The sequence below is a fragment of the Symsagittifera roscoffensis genome, chromosome 9 (assembly GCF_963678635.1).
Source record: "Symsagittifera roscoffensis chromosome 9, txSymRosc1.1, whole genome shotgun sequence".
In the NCBI taxonomy this organism is placed as follows: Eukaryota; Metazoa; Xenacoelomorpha; order Acoela; family Convolutidae; genus Symsagittifera; species Symsagittifera roscoffensis.
Genome location: NC_087070.1, coordinates 51845369 through 51870124, shown reverse-complemented (window position 1 = coordinate 51870124; position 24756 = coordinate 51845369). Strand labels below are relative to the sequence as shown.

General features: G+C 42.0%; 1 protein-coding gene across 1 annotated transcript; it reads right to left on the bottom strand.

Moving 5' to 3' along the window:
* Positions 1-445: 445 nt before the first annotated feature.
* On the bottom strand, positions 446-10670 carry LOC134854493 (uncharacterized). The gene is made up of 8 exons (XM_063870763.1): positions 10325-10670; positions 9820-10095; positions 9437-9680; positions 8875-9073; positions 7744-7998; positions 3713-3967; positions 3111-3483; positions 446-967 (listed from the first exon to the last, which is right to left on the bottom strand). The coding sequence occupies exons 1-8, from the start codon at positions 10665-10667 to the stop codon at positions 846-848; spliced, it is 2067 nt and encodes a 688-aa protein (XP_063726833.1). The 5' UTR covers positions 10668-10670; the 3' UTR covers positions 446-845.
* Between the last annotated feature and the right edge of the window lie 14086 nt (positions 10671-24756).

The following is a 24756-nucleotide window of genomic DNA, read 5'->3' as shown; positions in this document are numbered from 1 at the left end:
TTAGATACTACTGCGCACCACGATGACAAAACTAGACATTGCTTACAGCATATTATATCTTGACATTTCACGAAATAATTAATCATTTTTTGAAAGTCTTGATGAGCTACAATTCAATGTATTGTCTGAACCCCAGTTTGTCTAAGGCTCTGAGCTTTTTTAAACAATTTTTAGTTTAAAAAAACATATAAAACTTAAAGCTAATAGTATGCTACAAGCGATAAAAGTAAATCAGACTAGAAAAGAATGAAACGAAAAGGCCTTACAAATTTCACTTACATCACATAAGCTCAATGACTGATAATTAACGCTGTTAACTAATCCCACTTTTGATAGAATAAAACTGTTTTTGTTTTCAATAGCGAAAGAACCACACAAACACTGAAGATGCAATAAGGGATATCCTGTCGAATATTCATTCTAGCCTTTTTAACGAAATCTTACAATTGAGAAATTAGACTTCCAATCAGAAAAAATGTTGACAAAAAATGGCTCTCCTACCTGACTCATCCCAATTAGTCTTTGAAAATTTTAAAGTTAAGAAGACACCACTTATCAGCAAGAAGAAGGACCAAAAATCCATCTCTTCAGCTCTTTACGAAGAAACATGTTAAACACCAAATTAAATTCCGGCAAAACTTGCATTACCATTGATGAGCTAATAAATTCTGAGCAAACGCAATTTCAACTTCATTCAGCCTTCTCTTCTTTATTTGAACTTAGTTCAGCGGAGAAAGAGCCAATTTTTCTTAAATGATAGTAACTTTTTATTCGACCCAACATCACAAATTGCAACAGTTAACTACGTGTAGTGTCATGGTGGGGTGGTGAAACATGGGTTTAAATTAGTTTGACTTGGGCTTGAAAGGAGCATTGGATGGTTTGTTGGAGTCTGTTAAGAACTCCTTGCCATTGTAGAGTCTGTTCGGCTGCAGTTGTCGTCTAGGACGCCCATTCGTATCAGAACCTGAAACATAAAATGTGGATTTGAAGTCAACATTCTGTCTTGCGGGTGAAGTGTCCACAAATGGCCAACTCGTATCGAAGCATATTTTATACTGAAGTAAATATAGAAGCGAGGCAGAGCTTTGCACCACTTGCAATACCACAAAAACATACCATTACACTGAGGCGAAGCTGCGCTTCGCAAAGACAAGAAGGAAAATGCAAAAAAGAGCTCAAACACGGAAAGTGAACTAAAGAAAAGATTAAAAAACCTTGAATATTTTTTTTGAGACTAGGAGTATCACGTGCTCATATCTGCTCCACAACCGCTTGTATTTTTACTAACACCAGCCACCAATAAAGCAGCTTCAATTTCTATTAAAATGCCAATGTTAAGCAGCAAAAATTCGACCAAAAAAATAACTATTAAAATGTTCCGGATTTGAAGATCCGATTTTGTGAGTAGGAGTCTGACGCCCTCGCATTTGCGCCATCGTCGCTTGGACGTAAGCTAATGGCCCAGCTAATGATGGATCTACCTGTTATAATAATTATAATCATAAATTGTAGTGATACGGAAAAGCCTAATTTTCAAAAAAAGGACTTTAAGTTAAACCCTAGTGTTTCTCTGCTAAGTAGGAGATTAACCGCGTATTTAAAGAAGAAAACAGCTAGCTCTTCGAAGTCTGAATCTCAGATTTGGCTAGGTAGTTTTCGAAAGAAGTGAGAGAGTTTCCAAAAATCGACTAAAAAATCAAAAGTTTGATTTTTCTAAATCCATAAACTTTTATCCTCTAAAGCATGGGAATAGCCTCTGCTTTCTACAACCTTTTTTAAGATTGAAAATTTCCGCACCTTGATTCTTTAGATTGAACCCTTAAAATCAGATTTAGGAGGTAGTTTTCGAGATTAGTGACAAAACTTCTAAAACGGTAAAAATTTAAGGAATTTTTCGAAAGTCCTCAGTTTTTCTACAAAAATCAGGGTAAAACAGATTACTCAGGGAAAATCTAAGCACCATTTTGGTTTTAATGAACTATCAACCTCAGAACCAGCAGGTTAGTTTTGGAAAAACAAAATAACTTTCCAAAAACGGGCAAAATTTCAAAAATTGTAGACACATTTAAGGCCATATTTTTTTTTTTGCAAAAGCATAGCATAGCATAGCATAGCCGCTTGCGCAGGTAGGATTCAGACGATTGATTTTTTATTTAGCTGAAATCCTTAATCTCCAATTTGGCAGGGTAGTTTTTGAGAAAAGTCCAAAAAGTGTTAAGAATTAATCAAAATGACAAAAAAAATGGCTTTTTTGAGGCAATTATTTTTTTCTGCCAAATTTAGGGAATAATTTTTGAGAAGGGGAGATCTCCATAATTTGTTCTTTTGATTAAAACCGTGATCTCAGACTTGATCTCGCATTTGATATTTGAGAAAATGAAAAAACTCAAAACAAATATGTCAAAAAACCCCCCTACTGAAATTTTCGAAGGTCGTAGAACGTGAGATAAAATGAAACGACACAAGCAAAAAAAATGAAGGCACATAAAAAAAGCAGCCGGTTTTTCCTTTGGTACCATTATTTTGAAAACCCTTACAAATGTTTTTGAGAATTAATGAAATTTCTGCAAAACATTTCCAAAGCGTTGAAAAATTTAACGAAAAACAACAAATCCCATACATTTTTACAAAACATGTCTTTTTCAAACATGACTTAACACTAGCGAAAAATAAAGCAGCAACATATGCCATTAAATTGTTTATGCTTAAATGAGTTTTAATATGATTAAATTGAAATATAACAAATGGGCACTTTTATTTGCGACTTAGGTTAGAAAAAAAATTCTTCGTAATAATACACTCCGCTTCGCTTGTGTAAAGAGCTAGCAGACAAAAGATGGAACGAAAGCCAATAAGTTGAAAACCAACAGCTAGGAAAATTTCATAATTATGCCTCGAAGGATGTTCCATTTAATGAAAACACGTCAAGCAATGAGATCGATAGCGTAAAATAAATATTTCAAATCAATTATCGATTGGCAACAAAGCCGAAAAACTTGCAATAAAGCAACTAAGTGATTCTGTTACAAGTTGTTCACCAGCCAAAAGTCTATATTCCATTTGATTACGCATGCTAACTGCAAGCGTAAAAAATTAAATCAGCTTACCGCTGCCAGTTTCTCCTCTGTTTCCAGGCAAAGCTCGATTCGGATCATTCTCGTCTTCTGAAATCTCCTCAAAAATATCGTCCCCGACATTTTGTCGTGTTCCCTTTCCCTGATCATGTTGGCTCGTTCCCACCGTGAAGCCCCCACTTGAATCCTGTCCTTGTTCAGACATATTCCCCGCAACACCTCCGGCTGCACCTGGCCCTCCGGTTGATCCGGTTTTGGACTGGACGTCGAATGAGGGCACTACTACTCTGGCCTGTTTGCGGCTGAGGTCTTCGAGTGTTGATTTGGAAGTGTGAGGTCCTTTCACAGAGATGGTATAGAGGCCTTCCTCGCGATAGCGGGATCCGAACTTACTCGAATCCGCGACCTACGCAAAACCAAATCTGCTTCTATTGTTGAAATCACTAGAATATTATAGGCTTGAAATTGACAGGACAATCAAATACATATTCCAATACTAGTTACTCGTTTTGGGAAAAAGTTGCTGCGTTTTCTCTTCCAGTTTCCCAAAACGAGTAACTCAGTTTTCGCGTGAGTTAAAATGATGATCGAAATAGAAGACTAAAGAGACCAGGAGAGTGAAACAGTTTTTAAACCTGTGACTTGAGAGAGACAATTTCCGCTCTAAGACTGTCAATTGTATCATTGAGACGATTAATCGCAATCAGCATCTCGGGAGCAGAGGCAAAATTCACACCGCTTCCTGCAGCTGCCATGTACTCGAGTGATCCCTGACCCATCATCGCTCCACTTGTGCCCCCCAAATGGGGGTGTGTGGGGATTCCAGACTCGACTGCCGAGGGAATCATCAGGGCTTGTTGAGCTGCCACTCCCACCGATGACATAGATTGCTGAAACATCAGAAGACAAACAATGACTAACGATAAACCGATGTTGAAACGCATTCAAAAAAGCAGCAGACAGTTAATTTGAAAAATTTGCAGAACTAGATAGTAAAAAATAACAGGAAAAAAATAACACGTAATCAACAGACAGTTAGAAAAGAGTCAATGAGAAGCAAGGAAACAAAAAGCTTCCGAAACTCAAATTAAAACATTGCCAACAGACAGTTGGAAAAAAAGGCAATAAAGACAAAAAAATTGGCTTGTTTTTTGGAAAAACTTCAACTTCCGAAATGCGAACAAAAAATTATATGGCCCTAATCGTCTTTGAACACAAAACAAATTATGATTTGCACATTTTCGATAAAATTATCCCATTTTGAGCAAAATGGATCAATAAGTAAAATTTTTGTTTCACTCGGAAACCTGAAAACTAAATTCTACTTTCGAAACTAGAAGTCGATCACGTTTTTCGTGACATTTAGACTTTTGCTATTCGATATTTCAGTTCGCCTTCCTTTTAACGAAGAGAATGAACTGAACTGAAAAAGAAATCAATAATTAAACTGCAAAAATGTAAATTTGAGCCTGAACAAATTATAAGACTATTCCTGAAAAAAAAAACAATCAAAACGTATTTAAGAGTCTGATTTACGTTCATCGAATCTTAAACATAGCCAACAGACAGTTGGATAAATGTCAAAGAACGCAAGAAAACTGGAAAAAGTCTCTGTTGGCTATGTTTAAGAGTCGATGAACGTAGTTCAGACTCTTATATAGATTGTGATGATTTTTTTTTCAAGAAAAGTATTATATTTTCAGACTCCAATTCACTTTTTCGTGGTTTAACTATTGATCTCTTTTTCAGTTCGAAAAAATTACTGTTTTTGAAAAAAATTTTAAATTCAAATCTTTCACGTTTTTCGTGACTTTTACACTTTCTGTTTGATAGTTGAGTTGCCTTCGTTGTAACAAAGGCAAGTGAACTGATCTTAAGGCTTGTAAAAGAACTGAACTTAAGAAATCAAAAGCAAGCCCCGATAGCACAACTTGAATGTAATCAAATTTTAAGACTCTTTCCTGAGAATTAAAAAAAACTCAGCACCACCAATGTAAGTGCCTGCACTGCGTCCTTTCACATTTAAAAACGTTGCATTACAAGCTAGTTCATAGAAAACAGAAGGAAATCAATTTCTTTGAGAAATTAAGTTGAATTATTTGAAAAAAAATATATACTTGGAAAAAGTAAAACATAGAAGCGAAGTTGTAATTCGCATACACAAGCAAAAATATGGCCGATAACGCTCCTAGGAAAAACTGAATGAGAAAAACTTTGAGCCTACAAAATTTACGACGCCATTTATGACGCATTAGCAAAACCAGTCAAAATGAAAAAAAAATACCAACTAACATGCCTCAATTTTTAGAGCGGACGAATTTTAGCTAGTATACGGAAAAGTTCATAAAAACATCCGACCCTGGCCAGGTTCGAACCCTCTTATTTTGATGCTGTTCTCCTTCCCGACCTCTACGCTACAGATCCATGATACCTTGAAGCTAAATTGTTATTTGTAATATAATAGTTTGTGGTAATACCCTTAGTATTGGCTGTACTTAATAGCTGCTTATTGGTCAAAATGAACACAATTTGTCGCAACAATATTTGCGACTTAGCTTGGAAAAAAAAGAGTTCATACTATAACACAAGTTTTGCTTGTGTAAAAAACTATGTCTGTAAAATTTTTATACCTTTGCTTCGGATGATGAGCGAAAACAGTTTTGAAAAGCATGAGAATTATTTACCCAGCAGCAATCTGAGGCGACAAAAATTGGGTTGACCCTCGTTAAGCCGAAAACAATCTGTAGCAAAAAAAATTAAATGATAAAAATTTTTTACGACTCGTCCCTACCGAAACACGCAAAAGTAATTAGAAACTTTGGTATTTCGTTCAGCCGATATAAGATATATCAAAACCGTTAAATCGATACATGCAAAATATATAATAAATCACAGCTGGTTCATTTAAAAAAAAACAACTTTCAATTAAAGTAAAAACTTCAAATCAAATCAAAACCCAAGCTTTCGAAAGAACCACAAAATGAACTGCATTTGATCAAATAAATGAAAATTGAGCTGACATAAAAAATACGATAAAACAAAAATCTGATTGAAAAAATTACTGCCTAAATTGAACTACAAAGTAGTTTTATTTGAATTTTCCAAAAACGTTTACGGAAAAAAATCTAGTTCCAAATTACAAGTACACTTGCTCTCGCGAGTATGCAAAAAAAACACATTTGTTGTTGGCGGTGCTTAAATTTAAGGATTCCTGTTTTGGGCTTGGGATAAACTCCCATGAGACATTGAATGCTTGTCTATCCTCTCCCGAATCTCATTGAAAATGTCATGAGTCAATTTAACCGGATTTTGTTTTGATATTGATAACCAAGAATTTAGTTTTCTTTCTTTTAACACCATTTCCACTTTATACTCAGATAGCGTAATTTATCTTACCTTTAAAAAATTAATTTGAACTTAAAAAGGAATCAAAAGTCAAACAGCAAAAAAACGTGTCATGATCAAACATCAAAACATTTTGCTGAAAACAACACAATTCAACACGACCTATATAAGTGTCTTAACTGCGTTCATAAATACTTACAAACATGACCTAAAATTCCTTCTTATTCACTAAAACTTAACGCGTACAACCCATAAAAGAAATATGCATGCAATCAAACATGCTTTAAACCTCGAGTTTGCAATATGTAATCCCGTTAATAAATCATTACTTGCGCAAACAAATATTTATAAGAACACAGCCAACAGACAAATAGAAAAGAGTTATGAGCGCAAGGAAACAAAAATATACTTCTTTTTGAAAATCAAAGTAAAAAGTAAAGACTTAAAACTCTTTGAATTTCAAGAACAATTAATGATAGACATTTTTACAAAAAATTAATATAATTTGAGAAAACTGGATCAATCACTAAACTTTTCATTTCGCTAGGAAACTTGAAAACTAATTTCCACTTTCGAAACTAGAATTGGATCATAATTTTCAACATATTTTCATTTACATAATTGGAGAGCTCACATATCTAACTTTTGAGCAGATGAAACTGAATGCAAATCAAAAAGCTCATGGATACCTAGAAGCACTCATTAATGCTTTAATAAGTATCAATGCACTTCTGTAGTTATTAGAGCATTTTAAGACTTCCTGAAAAAAAAATTATCGCGGCCTATATAAGAGTATGAACTTCGTTTATCGACCCGTAAAAATGGATGGCATTAAAGCTCATTGAATTTCTAGAACAATTTATGCCTGACTCTTTTTTGATAAAATTAACCCAATTTGTGATAACTGGATCAATCACAATTTTTTTTTCACTTCGCTGAGAAATCTGAAAAATAAATACCAATTTCGAAAAAAGAACTCGATCATGCTTTTCAAGACCTTTACCTTTACGTAATTGGAGAGCGCACATTACCTAACTTTTAGCAGCTGAAACTGAATTGAATTCGAATAGTGCATTTATGCCAAGAAGCATTCCTAAATGCATTTATATGTATGAATGCCTTTCTGTAGTTAATGGAGCAATTTAAGAAAAGTAATTTGGAACCTGAACAAATTTCAAGATTTTTCCTAAAAAACCAAAAAAAATAATAACGACATTTACATGAGTCTGAACTACGTTCATTGACTCTAAAAAATTTACGTTTTTAATATAAACCTGCCTATAAAATTTGGATTTCAATAAGGAGAGATTTTTTTACCAACCAATACATTCTGGGTGTCCAAATGAGCATGAGTCTGTTGCATTGCCCCTCCCCCTCCCAGCTCACTCAACAACTGAGCGTGTTCAATCTCGGCAGAATCCCTCCCCAGCAGACCAGATGGGTTGTTGCTGCTGTTATTGTTGATCCCCTGGGGGTCAAACTGGTGATGATGATGATGGTGGTCAGATGATAGTTTGGCCACTTTGCTTCGTCTGCTTCCACTTGGCTTCGGGGTGCGTCCAGTTAGAATGTTTGGCTAAAACAGTCATATGGGACTTCATTGATTGACATGCAAGCAAACCCCAAAATAGTACAAAACTCATACTGCGGTTTGCACTAGTACGAATACAGTATCTTTATCAGAGTTGCAATTGATTCAAGCCCCATTTCAAAGCCCCCCTCATTACTTTATGGTGTAACGAGTAGTACAAGGTTAATTATGCAGAGGTTAATTAGTGGTGCAACATTCGAACATAGCCTTCGAATTTTAGTCAAAAAGATAAGAACATTAGCCGAGTTTAGAACGTTCGTTATTTCATTCGGATTTTCTGTTCTCTTGAGAAAAAATGAAGATCAAAACTTAAGCGAAAATACTTCAATTTTCATGCAAAAAATTTGGATATTCCCACGATATCCAGTAGTTGCTGCTCTTTTCTTGGTTGAAAAGTTTCCAGCTGTGCTGAACACACGCTCAGGAGGATCAAAGCAGCTTCAATTTGCTAGTAGCTTTGTTGTTTTTCGCTCGCTAGACAAGTCGATTAAAAAACTCCATAACACGCAGGTTACAAAGGACAAAATAATCGCGGTAGCCTTCGAAAGCTTTTCTGCGAATGAATATTCAAAATTCGGTTGCACCAATACTTGTTATGGCTTAATTTGTCAATTCTGATTACAATCAGACAACGTGAACAATCATTTTACTTGTAAAAATTTGCATGTGGGGGAAGGAAAAAGAGCCCAAAGCACAAATAAATGAAACTGAATTATCAAATATCTAGGTTTAAAATTTGGCTTTCTAGAAAACTATTTTTTTGAACTTTCACTAAACTCAATTAGAAAACAAAGTTAAGCAATGTGCATTAAGAGCGGAACGCAAAATGAGCATAAACAAATCAGTCGAAGCTTAACTCACTGTAGCTTCTGTAGGTTGAATGAACCTCTGCATCTCTCGCACAGAGAACAGAGTCTCGAAGGGAGGATCAAGTGAGTCATTGTCCGACTGGCCAGGGGCCTGGCAACACAGAGAGACTATGGCCCGATGCCAACAGGCCTTCTCCGCCCCCACGCCACAACTGCAACTGATTGTGGGCTCGTATTGCACGACTAAGTACCTGTCAACGACTACCACATTATTCAACACGCCCAATTTTATCAAATTAGCTCTTAAACTATGCGGCCTTACAATTAAATTAATTTAGATCTTAATTGCCACATCACAAAAAAAAACACCACAATCATTATATCGTTGATTGAAAAAAAACATTCAAAACAAAATAAAGTCTTGTTGAAGCGTCACTTGATAGGCAATGGAGCACTTTTAAAGCATCGCGGAAGTAACCGGTAACGCTACTTAGAGCAAACATTTTTCTATTCATTTTAGTCTCAGACACTATTTCATTATACTTGTAATCATCTTGTCGCCGCAGATCACAATACTTTCACCAGAATTTGTTCATTGATAGTTTTTAGTCTACCTCTTTTGGATGTTGTTCTCATTGAAACATGAGTAGATAATATGTGAGGTAACATGAGGAGGCGCTCGCAGAACACAGACTGCCGGGACACCGTGCTGGGCTGCTGAGTTACAATACTGCTTGTAGCTCTCCACAAAGTCTTTGTGGCAGTTGTCCAGAATCTGCTGGTCGATGAAGATAGGCTCCGGGGCACTTGCTGGGCCATCCTCCACCGCAACGCAATGTTCACACTCTTCGATGGAACCTTAAGCAATTGAGACAAAGCATAAAAATAATTCAAAGATATATAACCAGATTTTCTTCATTACGCACGTCATTTTAAGCCGTGGTAGTAGCATTATTAGATTTTTTGCTATAAAACCAATATCGCCAGAGATACTAACCCTCTCGTCTCTTGGCTTTGCACACTGAGTTGGAACACCTTTTGGACCCATTTGCCAGTTTGATCACGTGAGCTGGATTCGGAGTCAGTTGGGAGTAGCTGATGACCCCGTACAGTTCTCTGTCCTCGTCGATGAGGTGTGCATAAGTGGTCTTCACTGTACCAGGAGCATAGTGTAGATGTTGAAAGTGCTTCAACATGCAACTCATCGCGAAGGGCTTGGCACAGATTGCACAATGGTAGTGCACGTACAGTCGCGCCTCACAACGACATCGTTCTGAAGTATTAAAAAAAACATTATGAGTCATAATGTGTTGCCAAGTAAAGCAATCAGAAAACTCGCATTCGATCTTAATCAAACTAAACTGTGTATCAGAAGCTCATCCAACAATTTTCAGTATATTTAGAAAAAAAAAAACATTTTCTAATTCTCCGACTCAGTTCGCCAAAAAACCGCAACATGTCAAATTATGAGGTAATATAACATCCAAAAACAACTCTCTTACCGTGCTTCGGTCTTGGCAACTGATCGACCATGTTCTGCTCCTCCATCTGCTGTTGGATTACTTGTTGAGTCTGCTGGGCGTGTGGTTGCACTAACACCTGTTGCGCCAGCTGCTGATGCTCCACGCCAGGCGCAGATGTAGTCACAATAGTATGATGCCCATCACTGAGTGTTAAAAGGTTCCCGTCTAATTGTCCAGGAGCTGAAGAGATCACATGTCCGTCTTCTGTGACATAGTGGTCTGTTATGACTTCTTCCGCTGTTTCTCCCACCATTTCCTCGCCAACAACTATTTCTTCATAGTAACCGTCGTCTAAGAAGGCGACGTTCGGTTTGTCAACCATTTCTGCTCTGAAAAAAAATGTTTAAAAAATTGTCAGCCAGCAGGCCAATCCCTCTTGTGTTATTTTACTTTTTTTCTGAGGTTAAAAATTTGTTTATATATAGCAATTTATAAATCTTTGTTTATTGAGTCAAGCTTTTTAGTTCTGTGCTTCAGTGAGTTCAGCGAAAACTCGAACATATCGATGTTCGTCAAAACACGTTTTCTGCTTTCTTCTGAATTTTTGAGGTTCTCCGAGCTATTCATTTCTTCTGATTGGACTGTCAAGCTCATTTCATTAAACTCAGAAGATTTGGACAGTTCAACTATCATTTTACGAGTTTCAGCGATCAATTTTTCCATACTTTCAATATAACTTCGCGTGTCTTTGTTTGTCCAATTGAAACGCAAAAACTGATTCGTAATCTTTAGGTATATTAGAAAGTTCACTAGGCAGCTATGTCTATCAAATTGCTCAAGAATGTTGCTTTCTTTCGCGAATGAAAAACTCATCAATAAAGCTTTTGGCAGCCTAAAATTTTCACCAGCGACTTTAGCTGACTGCGCTGCTTCTTTTATTACCCCAACAAAAACGCCTAGTACATGATCGTCGTCTTGAAATCCTTCACTCAGTTTGTAAATTAACCAAATGCGAGGTTGAGGTTTGAAGAGAGTGACTATAGATTGAATTTGTTTAACGAAGCGCTTTGGTGCCTCTTCGCTTTTTAACTTTCTGGCACATTTTATCAGGTTGGTAATCATGACTGTCAAATTTGGTATCTCTAAATCATAGTAATCGTATGCACAAACAGGAACTTTCGGTAAATCTTCAATGCAACCAGCAAAGTTTTTTAGAAGTTCGTCGTTGCAAATATCAATGCTTGAAGAAAATAAGCGGGCAATGTGGATTAGCAAATAAGTACTATCAAAAACGAAAGGCAGTTTCTGTTCGGATATCAAGTACTCTAGAAACGCCAAGACAAAAAACCTGTACTTTTTGTTGAAGAACAAAGGCATTTTCTTTTGTTTAAAAGACAACAGCTCAACGACGTTGAAGCTTGGGCTAAGATAAAGGTTTTTAAAAATAAACGCATCTTCTCTAAGCGCTTCGTATAGCTTGACAGGATAAAGATCAACAACTCTAGCTATCACACAGAAATGCTCTAAATCTGTAAATTTTAACTTAGATACAGCCTTCAAGGTCAAAAACCATTGATGAGTATTCATTTGAAGTGATTCAGCATACACTGGAAAATTAGTCAGAAACTCATGTTTGAACGATTCGGGTGAATTTAACAGCAACGAATCAATATTGGAAGCGAAACAATGGCCGTCAAAATCTTCAAACTCTAACAGTTTTTGAACCAAGGGCAAATAGTCCATTTGAGGAGATTCAAAAAAATCTTCAGATTTAAACGCGGATGAATAAAACTTCTCGACTAAACATAGGATTTTACGCTCATTGCAAGGATCGTCATCCATAGCAATCTGTAAATTCATAGAAACAAAACATACCAACAGTTCAAAAAAAATCACTGAAAATTTCAGTTTCCCGTTTCGTAACGAAACTTGGGCCAACTTGACAATATGCACAAACAAATTTGTCGAAATTTTTCACTTCTGTGTACATTGAATCGTGTACGTTTTCAGAACCACCCAAACCTGATTCTAATAAAGTCCTTGATACAATTAGTTTTACTGAGCTCGAGATACGTGAAATATGTCAATCGTTGAACACAAATAAAAGTAAAGGCCCCGACGATTTATCGCCAGTACTTTTCACTAAAACACAAGCATCTCTGTCTCATTCTATCCATCAAATATTTTCTAAAATTATTTAAACTAGGCGTTCTCCAGGCTACTGGAAAGCAGCTATAATCAGCCCAATTCATAACAGAGACGATAAAAATGACATTGAAAATTATAGACCCGTCTCCCTTCTTTGTATATTTTCGAAAATATTAGAGCAAATAATATTTAGGAGAATCTATGAACATCTATCACCTATGTCTCATAGTTTTAAGAAATGTAACATTCGTCTACTTCGGTCACATATGAGGCTTAAGAAAAATAGGCCCTATAACCATTGGCTCAGGAGTCAGGGACACTATCTCTTGTGTTTTTCTACCTCAAAACGGTCGGAGCCAATTCGGTTCACTTGCGACATGAGACTAAAACCCGTTACAGCTTAAAGGCCACTACCAAAATACACCCACTCTAGAAAATAAGAACGTCCCCATACTTAGGTCTCAAAATACCCAAAATACACGAACGCCGTTAAAAACAGGGTCGGAACAATCCGTTAAGTTACTTTTTTTTGGACAGTGGAACTTTGATCCATTTCAGATGGATCAACCTAAAACTCGCCTTATCTCAACATAACTATCACAAAATACACTCGGGAAAATTAAATTAGGTACTCACATAGCAGCACACTTGAGAATTAGAGTAATTAAGTTAATTAGTAACTCTAGCATAAATACGATTGAAAATAACTTGAGAAGTTTGCTATCAATGAATTTCAATCAAAGGAAATGAGTTTTAACTTGAGAATATAATTTTGGGGTCTGAACCGTTGGGAGAGTTCAGTTGTCCACCTTTCCACTGAAGGTTCACTCTGGTTCAGTTGGATTTCGATCTGCTCTCTTGATTGCTCTGTCTCCTATATCAAGATAGGACAGCTCTACTCTCGTGTTTTTTTTACTAGAATCTCGGAAATTGCGAATAGCAATTTCCCGCTGTTTTTTTCTGCCAATTTTTCGCAATTGCAATTCGGTCGTTCTGATTTTATTTCTGATGTTTTCAGTTGTCGCGAGAAAGTTGAGCATGACAGGCTCAATTCGAATTTTTGAAAAATTAAACTTCATCCCAAAACTACGTATTTCGTATCCATCAAGGTCAAACTCCCAGATATGACCGACTGGCACATACTCCCCGGACTCAAGATCGATGTCCTCATCGCGTGCTGTTGTCTGTCAGTGAATCCCAGGAAAACCGAGTGTTGCTCAAGGTACAGTGCCAGTGGTCATTTACAGAAGTTTGCAGCAGACTTAAGTTTATCTACACCCCAAAATTCACAACCATATAAATTTTTCACACTATCGCTGAATAGCAATCAAAATCTGCACACACCTGCAACATTGAATTTTTGCTTTTTAAGCTAGTAATTTAAAATTTCTTTTGTCCTATTCAATCAGGAAATTGTCATGAGGCTTTTTGATTTATATAATACATATAACATATCAATAACAATATCTCATTTGTTAAAACTTCTTTTTCGTGAACCGAGATTTCACCCAAGTGCACCCTCTGCTCTCTTCTTCCCTGTCAAGACTCAAGACTCTAGAATTTCCCATTGAGCCACCTGCTCATCTCGCGTTCATCGCCTTCGAGGTACCAGACCCAGACGTACTTGACACCGTAATCTGTTTCAACAGTGCCTCTTCATCATCGGAGCTAATCACGATCTCTTCCCAGGCTTTCAGCTGTTCATAGGACCGCATCCATTCCCTTTGCTCCTGCATCCCATACCAGGCAGAGGTTTGCGTGATCCGAATACCACACCGTTTGTGCCAGACAGTGGCATGGATATTCACCATGTGTGATTTCAATACTCCTAAGGTTGCGCTCTCCCGAGGCTTCTAGGAGAGGTTCATGTTCCATCATCTTCTCGTGTATCGTATCGTTCTCCTCCACATTTCGAGCACCACCCATCGGTTTCCCGATCACGTTTTGTCTCCCTCAAGTCATCCCTCTGCTCTCTCGGCACTGTTCCTCGGATTTTTCTCAATAACCTGTTTGAGTGATGCGACATCCGAGCCAATCTTACGCACTTGGGCACTGAGAAGGCCTTGTCTATTAATACCCTTTGGCTGGATGCCTCCACCATCGCCATGTGCAATGGGTAGTGGCTGCCGCATAGGTTGGCCATCACTGACCCCACTAGGGACTTCGCATTTAGAGGTAGGCCATAGGCTTCGCTCATAGGAAATCCCATTTCCGCCTCAAGTCCGACCTTCCAGCTTTTGATGTGTTTCTGGGTTACCTGCAACACCCCGGGCCATGACTCCACGCTCAACGCGGTGACCAAATGGTGTTCAGACTCTAGCCTCTCCAGTGACTGCAGACTGCACATCCTTGAGAAGAATCCCAGAGCTGTTGCTATATTCACAGTGGTACTCGCGTAACACTCAGCCACTATCTGTACTTCACTCTTCTCCCTCTCTGTGATATCTTCAAACCAAGTGACTAGATCTTCTTTTTGGAAGGATTGTATCCTAACGCATGACCGTCCATCACAGTCGAATAAAGACAACTACCCGGCTCCATCTTCTTCGCCGACCCTAGTTTACTCGTCGCTTCGCCTGACTCCTTCACCTGAGGCAAGATCAGCTTGTGCAATATACTCAATATTGCCAGATCTTCGTCCTCCGTTGGTGCTAACCTCACTCGCTCCGAGACTTCCTCGATCAGGCTCGCGTGGGGAAGTGGGCACCAGGAGGGCCTTAGCAATTTCCACACCACTCCCAGATTTGCGACTAACATGCCGTTCCCGTTACCCATCTTTAGCTCGACTCTTTTACTTGAGCGCGGCACGCTTATCACCTCTGGTGTTTTCTCGAGAATCAAGCCCTAGCTCGGTCTCTCCCTCTCTACTGTGTCTATTTCCACTATCTTCTCTGTCCAAAACTTTAGTAGCTCCGCTACCTCGTAGTTCCTGTGAGCGCCTTCGGCATCCGAATCCAAGAAAGGTTGTCGCCATCCTCATTTCTCCAGACAAGTACTGATATTCTCCCTTCTTATTGGGTTTCGAGTACTCTCCTGACGAGGCCAAGTTACGGTGTACGTCGTGCCCCTCCTCAAATTTCTAGTTGTAGAATCTCCGTATCTCGTCTAACTTTCTGTGGCTCTCTAGAGACTGCCTGAAACCATCCTCTTTTTCTATCCCAGTACTCTGGTATACATTCAAGATGACTGCTGAGATTCTCCTTTCCAATGTCTTACTTCCGATTGCTCTTTGTTGACATGCTAGGATGGTACTGTCGGTCATCACCGACATTATCCACCTCAAGAAACAAGTAGCGTCTTTCCGCCTTGCCAGAATCAAGCCTGATTTATCCCTAGCAATGTGTTGCATCAATGTCTGATATACTTCTAGATTTTTTCCACCCAATTTCAACTTGTCATGCAAGGTCAGCGTTTCTAATTCTATTCCCACCAGGCTCCACGCGAACATCAGTTGTCCCGCTGTTCTAACGAAGGGATTCGCCATCAACGACGACGTCGATGAGGATGTCCTCATCGCTTCTTCAAAATGATCCTTTAACAAGTTCTGCCAAGTTCTCTTCAGTTGGCTCCCCAATTCTAATTTGTTAATCTGCTGGGTAGCCCAGTTGCGTCGCTTGCGTGACACTCCACTGTCGAGTTTCTTTAGGCAGTCTTCCAGTTCCTTCAATATCTCCAGGGCCACCCACCACGGCCGGGAGGTGTTCCTCGTTTTTTTCTTCTCAATAGGATCACTAGTTACTTGCTTCCCAGTGGCCTGGTGTTCATTTGAGACCCACTCTTTGCCAACATCCACTTCCCATGTCTGCCCGCTCGTCGAACCTCTTTTCATATTCGTCCTCTGGGGCCTGAAGTCTTCTTCCGTTGTCGAGTTGGTGGAAACCTCCATCTCTTTTTCTACCTCGAGAAATTTCCTTGGTTCGGAGCTACTCTTGTAGGCTGCTGTCTTCCACCGTGCCAGAACCATGGGAGCCGTCTCTCTCAGGTTTCTCTCTGTGACTGCGTCCGCCGAAGGACTACCTAACCCTTCTACCTCTCTCTTTCTCTTACGAGACTTCACGTCTTTACTTGGGGGCATCACTGATTCGACCTCTTTGTCTCCATCCAACCCTTCCAACTCTTGCCTCCCCCCTGCTCGAGCCTTAAGGATATCAGTACTTTTAATTATATTACTAACTTCAACCTTATACCGCCTTACACCTTCAACCATTTTATCGACAGTTTTTTGTTTCAGAGTAGAGCTGTCTTTTACATTCATCTTCTTTGGTCTTCGGTTGCGCCTTTCTCAATTCGACCATCTTGCTCAGCAGCTCTCCTCTTGCTTTTTCATCCGGACCAATTGCCATCAGGACAGGTTCCCCAAACTTCACCACCGTGTTCCACAGTTCTTCTTTGAAATTGTCTAATGTGATCTCGCTATTCGCCTCTCGATTAAACTCTCTCAAGAATTCTCGCCAAGCCTCCTCATCCAGAGTCCCTAGGAACATGGTCTTGTTTCCTCCAAAGGTATTCTTCTCACTCTCTTGGGCACTCACGAGTATCATTCCCATGTTGGAAGTCTCGCTCGTCAGCGGTAACTCCAGGTTCTTGCGAGGGGATGAGGTCAGAGGTGGCGTGGCAGTGTCTGCCCAGTCCTCTCCGCTCAGATCTTTCAACAGTTTTTGGGCGCTGAAATCCTCCTCCACTTGTTTTGGTTCCGGCGTGTTTCCCACTTCCATCTCCTCTCCTGCCTCACTGAGAGTCTCATCCATGCTTTCTTCTTCTCGAATTTTGGGGGCATTGAGCCTCTCATCTTCTTCGCTTGAGTCGTCCATGAGTTTATTTTTATATCACAGGTGTGGAAATAGACCGCTGCGGTATAGCCGATGAATAGGGGGTCCCAGCCATCGGTGAATTCCCTTTGCTGCCTCTCCGCCGCCGCTCTCGTGAACAGGGATGTGACCACCAGGGAACTATTTATTCCCAGGCTCATTCTCCTGACCGTTGGGAACTCGGGAATGGTTGCTGGCAAGATTTCCTTCTCTAGTATCGCTTCTAGCTCCCTTTTCACCAACTCGAAGCTTTTCTTCCATGCGGGAATTCTCAAGATCTCTTGTCCACTCGCCGTCAGGTGATTCAAGTTCCAGAACTTGGGATAAGTCTCGATGGGGCCTTCACGTTTTCCCCCCATCCTGCACTGCAGTTGCCCCCGGAAGTTATATACCACCAACTCGGGATCTTTCACTTTTCCAAAGAGTACCGTGTTACTCATTTGCGCTCTCAGCACCTCTTGCTGACACCAGTTGATTGCCGTCCCATCCAACACACTTATCAGGCTCAAGTGTGCCACAGAGTTGCGGTAAGCCGCCACTAGAGGATCCGGAAACGCGTATGTTACTGCTGGTCCGTAAATGTAAGTTACGACCTCCTCCAGCCCCTGGATTATTCCCATTGGGTCCGATCTCATCGCCAGGCTCAGGTCTAACAACAGAGGTATGCCACCATTCATCTGTCTCCATTCATCTTTCGTTTTCGGGTTCTTCTCCTCGCCAGTCATATGTCGATTCTGCATCAGGAGATATTCCACCAGCAGCGTCTTCAGTCCCGCAGCACAGTTATACAAGTAGGTGTCTATGCTCGAGTGGATCTTCCCCATCGACAAGGGGCTCCCCATATTTCGTCAGCCGATGAAATGGCACCAGCTCACCATGGGTCAGGAGCACCAGTGCCAGATATCCATCAATCCGTCTGAACATATACGCTGGACCCATGTTGAATAGGTACCTCGGGTAAACTAGGTACAGGGCCAACAAAAGGCTTATGGATATGCTCAGTATTTCTTGTACAAAGGCCCCGAAAATGGTCTCTTTAGCACTAAACACTCCAGCCATGAATTCCTTCTCCCAACAAGGACTCAAGAACTTGAGAATCTCGTGATCATTTCTTGTCCTCAGCTCGCCTTTCGCGTGCTCCCTCCAGAATCCCCCGATGGTGACCTCGGTCGCAGCCAAATTTTTTCTCTCGTTACTTGGTCCCCTTGACTTGCTGGTGGAGCTCGTGATGGTCAAATCCATACTTCGGAACCACAAGCTGGCCGTCAAGTGACTTATTATTGGGTGGTCATCCCCTATAGCCGGACTGAACTTGAGTTGTCTGGCGAAATTCGATATTTCTAGCAAGAGGACTTCATCCAAAACAATGAGGATATCTGCTAATTCATAGAAGCCCCTCAAGGCGTGGGACACATCCACATACGCCGCCGCCAGTTCTGACTTGCGAAGCCTCAAGTTCGTCGGTTCCAACTCTCGATTGGGAGCTGCCATCAGGATCCGCCATGCATTCCATTTAAGGCTATTAAGATCAAAACCGCATATACAAAATGCAGAGCAGGAGGCATGCTCGCGTACCCGGGGGACGTCGTGAATACCACTCTTGTCTTGGATCCAAATCGGGAAGTGACGTTTTACTGCACCTCATTCATCGCCGCAAACAACGTCTGGATAGCTTCCTAAATTTTCCTTGGCGCAGGCTCATCGCCCTTGAGTTGCTCAAGAAACCCAGTCGCAAGCAGTGGCCATTCATTCCTGCAAACAGTAGTAGCTCTGGCTCGCAAGGCATTTCTGATTTTATCGCAACCACCAGGGTTAACATCTGGTTCAATTCAGCCCTTGGCAGCGAGTATATCAAGGTCTCCGGCCAGAACAACTTGGGAGACGTTCCCTCGAAGTCCGATCCCGCCACGATGATCACCCTTGCGGCAGCTGGATCTGCTCTGTCATAAACTGCTAAAGTCTTGGCCAATTGGGCATTCGCGCAGGGTTTCCCATATCTCGGGTCGTCCGCCAATCTCGTCCCTCATAAGCGGCATCTGGCAGTTCAATTTCTCTTGGTTCCAGTAGTTTGTCCACTACCCTCAACTGCGCGGGAGTCGCCAGCCTGATTCTGGCTATACTAGTTCGGTGCTTAAAGGGCCTCCACTATGAGCCCCGGACTCCCCAGCAACTTGAGAGGTCTGTAGTTGATCGGTCCCATGACCAATCTTATGGGAATCCAAGTCAGATCAGCCGTCTCCATCATTCTTGCCCTCGAGAAATGCGTCTCGTGGGCTTTTAACCAGTCCACGCATTGGTGTCTACTTAAGTCCTCGTGTGACACGCGCTCGAGGCCCAGAGCTTCCGCCAACTCTTGCCTGCACTCCAGATCCTCCAGGTCCAGCTCCTTTACCTTCTCCAGATATCTCGTCGGGCTTGTCTCCGCCGGTCTCTCCACCCTCTTGCTCTCTACCACTACCACCGAGGACACTACCGAACTCTGGGGCGTTGGTGACGTTGCTTCCTCGGCCTCCATCGGTGCGGAACCCGGTAATTTAGTCCGGCTACTTCTCGAGCTGTCTCTAGAATCGACCCCTGCCCCCAGGCGACTGGATAGGGTTCTTGAGGCAAGGAAAGGGGGATTTGGAGGTGGACCGAATGTGAATTGGGCCGTCTCAAGCAGGTCTGCCTCTAATGCATTTATGTGCCTTTGGAAAATGTCGTTCAACCATTCCACTCCCCTAGGCCTGTCAAAATGGATTCCATCTGAGGATGCATCGTCGGGGAAGGCTCGCTCCATTTGCTCGGCTACATCCAGCAATCCAATGGGAAGGACACTCCTCTGATGTATTTGCCTGACTACTTCGTTCAGGTTTCGTACTTTTGTATTCATCTCCATCGCGTGTTGGTCAGCCTTCATATTGTAAGAGATGGTACAAACTGTGAGTATGGCAGGATCCATTTGAATCCGTAACTCCTCAAGGATACATCTCATTTTGTCATGTAGCCTCATGACTTTCCTTCACTCCCCTCTGGACACGTCAATAGTCCCGATCGTTAGAGTTACCGTGTATATTCTTGCCATCCCTAGCATCTCGAGTGATGCCAATATCTGTGGCATTGCAGCTCCAGAGAAACTCAAGATCCCAGTCTGCTAATGCGACTGAATCCGGGTCAGCACCCGCAGCAGGCTGTCCCCTATGATTAGGTGGACCGTACCATCCGGCACACGTGGCTGCGTATAGTATTCCACCCAAGTCGCGTCATGGAAGCAATCCCTCCTGGCTCTTTGTGCTGTGTTCCAATCCATGCGGTTGTGCCTGTGGTATCTGCCCTCCGTGTTCTTCTTGTAACTTGCGATTACCACACTCCTGACCGGTTGCTCCCTCCAAGTCGGGGGTAACTCCACTCTGGCTGGACTCTCACGATTTCTCAGCTGTAGCCTCTCATTCAATTCTTTCAGACGCGAAGAGCTCCCGCTCACCTGACTGCCGCTCGGGGTTGAACTCGGAGTATACCCCGGCAGTGCTACGTCCATCAATGGGCGTATCAGTTGTGTCTCTAAACCACGCATGGAGGACGTTGACTCAGTCGGTATCCATACCTCCAACCCTTCGTTCATGTGTTCTCTAGCCGCGCGGTCTAGGTTAAACCGTCCCTTCGATCTGGGAGCCTCATCCACCTCCATACGTGTCTCTGGCCTCGAACCGGCGGCCGTTCGCTCCTTGGCCCTGGCTCCCTTTTGCATGTCGAGCTCTCGTTGTCGGCGCTGGATTTTCTCAAGTTCCGACTTTAGCTGTTCGCAATTCGCCGCATTCTCTCGCACCCTTTGTTCTTGCTGGTGCTCGGCCTTCAGAATATCGAGTTCCCGCCGCGCTTGGTCGCTTTCAATTTGCTTGATTCCTCTCGAGCTTCGCCTGATCCCGGTCAAGATTCGCCTTGTTCTGGTCCCTTTGTGTCCTCTCAAGTTCTCTTTTCAGACTACTGAGGTCAGGATACGCCTCTTCCGTTTGCTGCGCTCGCGTCATAGAGGGTGGCTTACTCGTGGTCTGGAACGCTGACCTTGCCGATGGTCTGGTAGGTAGTGGGAACTCCCCTGCGCCGTACTCGGTGTCGTTACTCAAGCCAGGATTCCTTGCCAAGTCGAATCCTCTCACCCCTCCATCCACATTCCAGGACAGCCATCTGGTCTGCTCTTGGTTGGATATGCCATCAGTGGTGTAGTCGACCATTAAAACCGCTTCTGTTACAGACTCCCTGCATTCACCCTGCTCTTCCAGTTGAAGGATGGCGTTCAGCATCACTGCCATTCTTTCATCCACTTGGGTACAAACCAGGTCCCTCAAGCGTCTGTATAATTCATCAAGCGTGGGCCTCTTCAGATCCGCGGGCATGGACTTCCAAAATCGATCTGCCATTTTTATAATCTCTAGATGATCTTGCGCACGTACCAACTTGAGGCTTACCGTACCAACTTGAGTATTACCGTACCAACTTGAGTATTTGAGAAATAACCTTTGCAAATGTTGCTGACTGTGGGTTTGTTCAAGACCTTCTTTTTTCTTTCAGTTGAGTATAGTTGGTTAGTCAACTTGACTTTACCAAATCAATCTGAAAATAAAACTTGATCTTTAGACTAAGATGCTATGTTCCTAACCTAAGCCCCCCCCCCATTATTATAGTTAAAACCTTATCCTTTCGTTCAACTAAAATAATTCAATTGGAAGTTTTCTAAGAGCATGCAGATTCATTTTACGTTTTAGCACCGTCAGTCATTTTAAGTTTAATTGTCATGCCAATCACATTTAAGATCCTTTTACCTGTTTCGTGCCCCAATACCTAACTTGAGATCCCTTCATGCCCAACTCGAGACCCCCATGTACCCGACTCAGGCGATACTCAAGTAGTATTTCTTGTGCAGATGTACCATTATCTCCGTTTCTGCGAAGACCACGTGTAGAATAGCATATAGTTCCCTTGGGCTCAACTTGCCCCTGTTCGGGTCATAGACCGGCATTGAGACTTCCGTTATTCTTCTTTCGATCATGAAATCTCGCAGTCTCGTTAGTGCCAACACCACGTGTTCAGGATTGATCGTGTTCCTCTCACTGACCCTCGTCACTAAGAAGCACAGATATTTGCCTGGGACTTGTGCTACTGATGGTGGAAGCGCAGCCATTCCTCCCGGCCCCGGTCTCTGTCTGAACAGAAACTCCACGTTCTGGTATTCTCTCTTGAAGTCGGCCTCCAGTCTTGATTTGAAACTCATGTCCGCCGTGATACAGATTGTGCTAGTCCTGTCCGACAGAATGAAGTCGCTATCCGTTATCAGGATGTTCTCCAAGTATTCGTTGGGTATTTCAAACTTCGTTTTGAAATTCCGACCTATGGTAGGCTCAGCCTCCTCCCCATCCAGTTCCAGTTCGCTCGTTTTTCTCACTTCCCTGAGTTTCTTTATCATCAAATTTTCGGTGTGGGTAAGTCCTACCCCCACTCCCCGGACAAAAATATTTATCGACGTCCCCGTCGATGGTGCTGGGTCCAAATTATCTGGTGGAATCTCGAGCGGCCTGTCTGTTGCTGTCCAGTCGAAGAGGGGATCCTCCGTTTTCATGTGCTTTCCCGCTGACACGTCGACTTGTTGGATGCTTTGTCCTTCGCCGCTTCCATTCTTGACATCGCGCATCCATTCTAATATCCTCAAGTTCGTATTCTATCTCATCTCTATCTCGCTCTGTTCCAAATCTGTCTCTTGTTCTGGTGTCGAGTAGTCTTCCTGCGGGTAGTGTTCATTATCATTGATAATTTGCCATTCATCGTCGGCTGCTAGTTCGCCCACACTTAGTAGCTCTTCGCTTAGTTCATCGGGCTGTATCTTATCAATCAAGAAATCATCTCCGTACCTGTTGTACCTCATGCCTGTCCGTTTGCGATTGCCACTCCTAGTCCCCGCTGGTATCGGTAAGTCTGGTTCTGTCCACTTTGGCACCTCTCCCTGCTCCGGATCGTTCCAGTCTTCTTCCACAAAGGGTTCCGCCTCAGAGTCCGCTTCTATCTTTTCATTGTCATCCAAACTCAAGTTCTCGTTGCCATCATTTTTCTCTCTGGTGCCTTTTTCGTTCACTTCACACGCTGGCATCACCAGTAGGTAATCAAGTCCCTCCATGTCCTGTGGTATAAACCAGTCCTCTGGATATAGGACGTGAGGCTTCAGATTTTCATAAAGTGCTGCTCGCCCCGTACTCAAGCGGTAGAACCGTCCTTGTTGGTCTACTTCCGTTATCATGAATGGTCCTCTCCATTTCTGAAGTAGTTTCTTTGTCCCTTTGGGCGGTATGACATTCTGGAAGACCCACACGTACTGGCCCACTTCATATGGCTTCGCCTGTAGTATCTTTTCATCATATTTCTTGCGCTGTCTCATTTGTGCTTGCGCAGTGTTCCTCCTGCAGAGCTCGTTTAGTTCCTGCTGTCTCCTGATCGCTTCTTTCACTTAATCTTGAGGCGACATCCTCTTCCCTTCGAATTCCGGGTAAAAGAATGTCAGGGGCATTGCTCTCTCCCTGCCCGTCAACATCATGAAAGGACTGATACCCGTTGTTGAGTGTTGCGTACTGTTGTACGCCCCTACGACTTGTGGCAGATATTTATCCCAGTCCGTCATGTATCTTGAGCAGTATACCCTCAGCATGTTCACCAACGTTCTATTCTGTCTCTCTACCAGCCCGTTGGTCTGAGGATGGTAGGTTGTTGAGTGTGCTTGAGCAATGTGTGACATCTTCATCAATTCTTTTGTCAAGTCCGCCACAAAGGCTTTGCCGTTGTCTGACTGAAAAGTCATTGAACAACCATATCGTGATATCCAATGCGTTATCAGGTGGTCACAAGTCTCCTCTGCTGAGGCTGTCTGACACGGGACCGCTTCTGCCAACTTTGTGAAGTGATCTATTATAACCAGTATCTGGTTATATCCCGACTCTGTCATGCAGAGTTTTTGATGGTCTATCTGCACCACCTCGTTAAATTCCGAGCTTTCAACGAACTTGAGTGGGAACTTCATTTTCCTTGGGTCTTTTACTTGCAGGCATGCCAGGCATGCATTCACCCATCTCTCGCAAGCTTTCCTTAATCCTGGCCAATCAAACCTGTGAAGTATTCTCTGTTGCACTTTGTCTATCCCCTGGTGTCCCATCTGATCGTGCAATCTGAATAACACTTCCGTCTGATACAATTGTGGTAATATGATGAGGTTGTGCTTGTGTAATATCTTCTCCTCATCTTTTCTCTTGCACGCTACCACCCCATCAGCTGTGTGATATAGTAAATCTTTTCTTTCTTTGTAGAACTGGCTCAAGATCTTGTAGCTGTCTTCCTCCAGGTCCCCTTTCTCCTTGAACCCCGTCCGGATCCATTTGGAGAGGTTACTTGTCATCTTGTCATTCTTTTGGGCCCTTATCAGGTCCGACAGCCTATTTCTCGCTTTGACATGTTCCTTTAGTGCCATGATCTGTACATTAATTTCCCCAGAGTTGTGGA

Excerpts from the sequence above, each read along its gene's own strand:
- LOC134854493 (XM_063870763.1), bottom strand. The coding sequence starts at position 10,667 with ATGGTTGACAAACCGAACGTCGCCTTCTTAGACGACGGTTACTATGAA. Across the intron at positions 9,681-9,819 it reads CAAAGCCAAGAGACGAGAGG|GTTCCATCGAAGAGTGTGAA; the intron begins GTTAGTATCTCT and ends CAATTGCTTAAG. Across the intron at positions 968-3,110 it reads CAGAGGAGAAACTGGCAGCG|GTTCTGATACGAATGGGCGT; the intron begins GTAAGCTGATTT and ends TTTATGTTTCAG.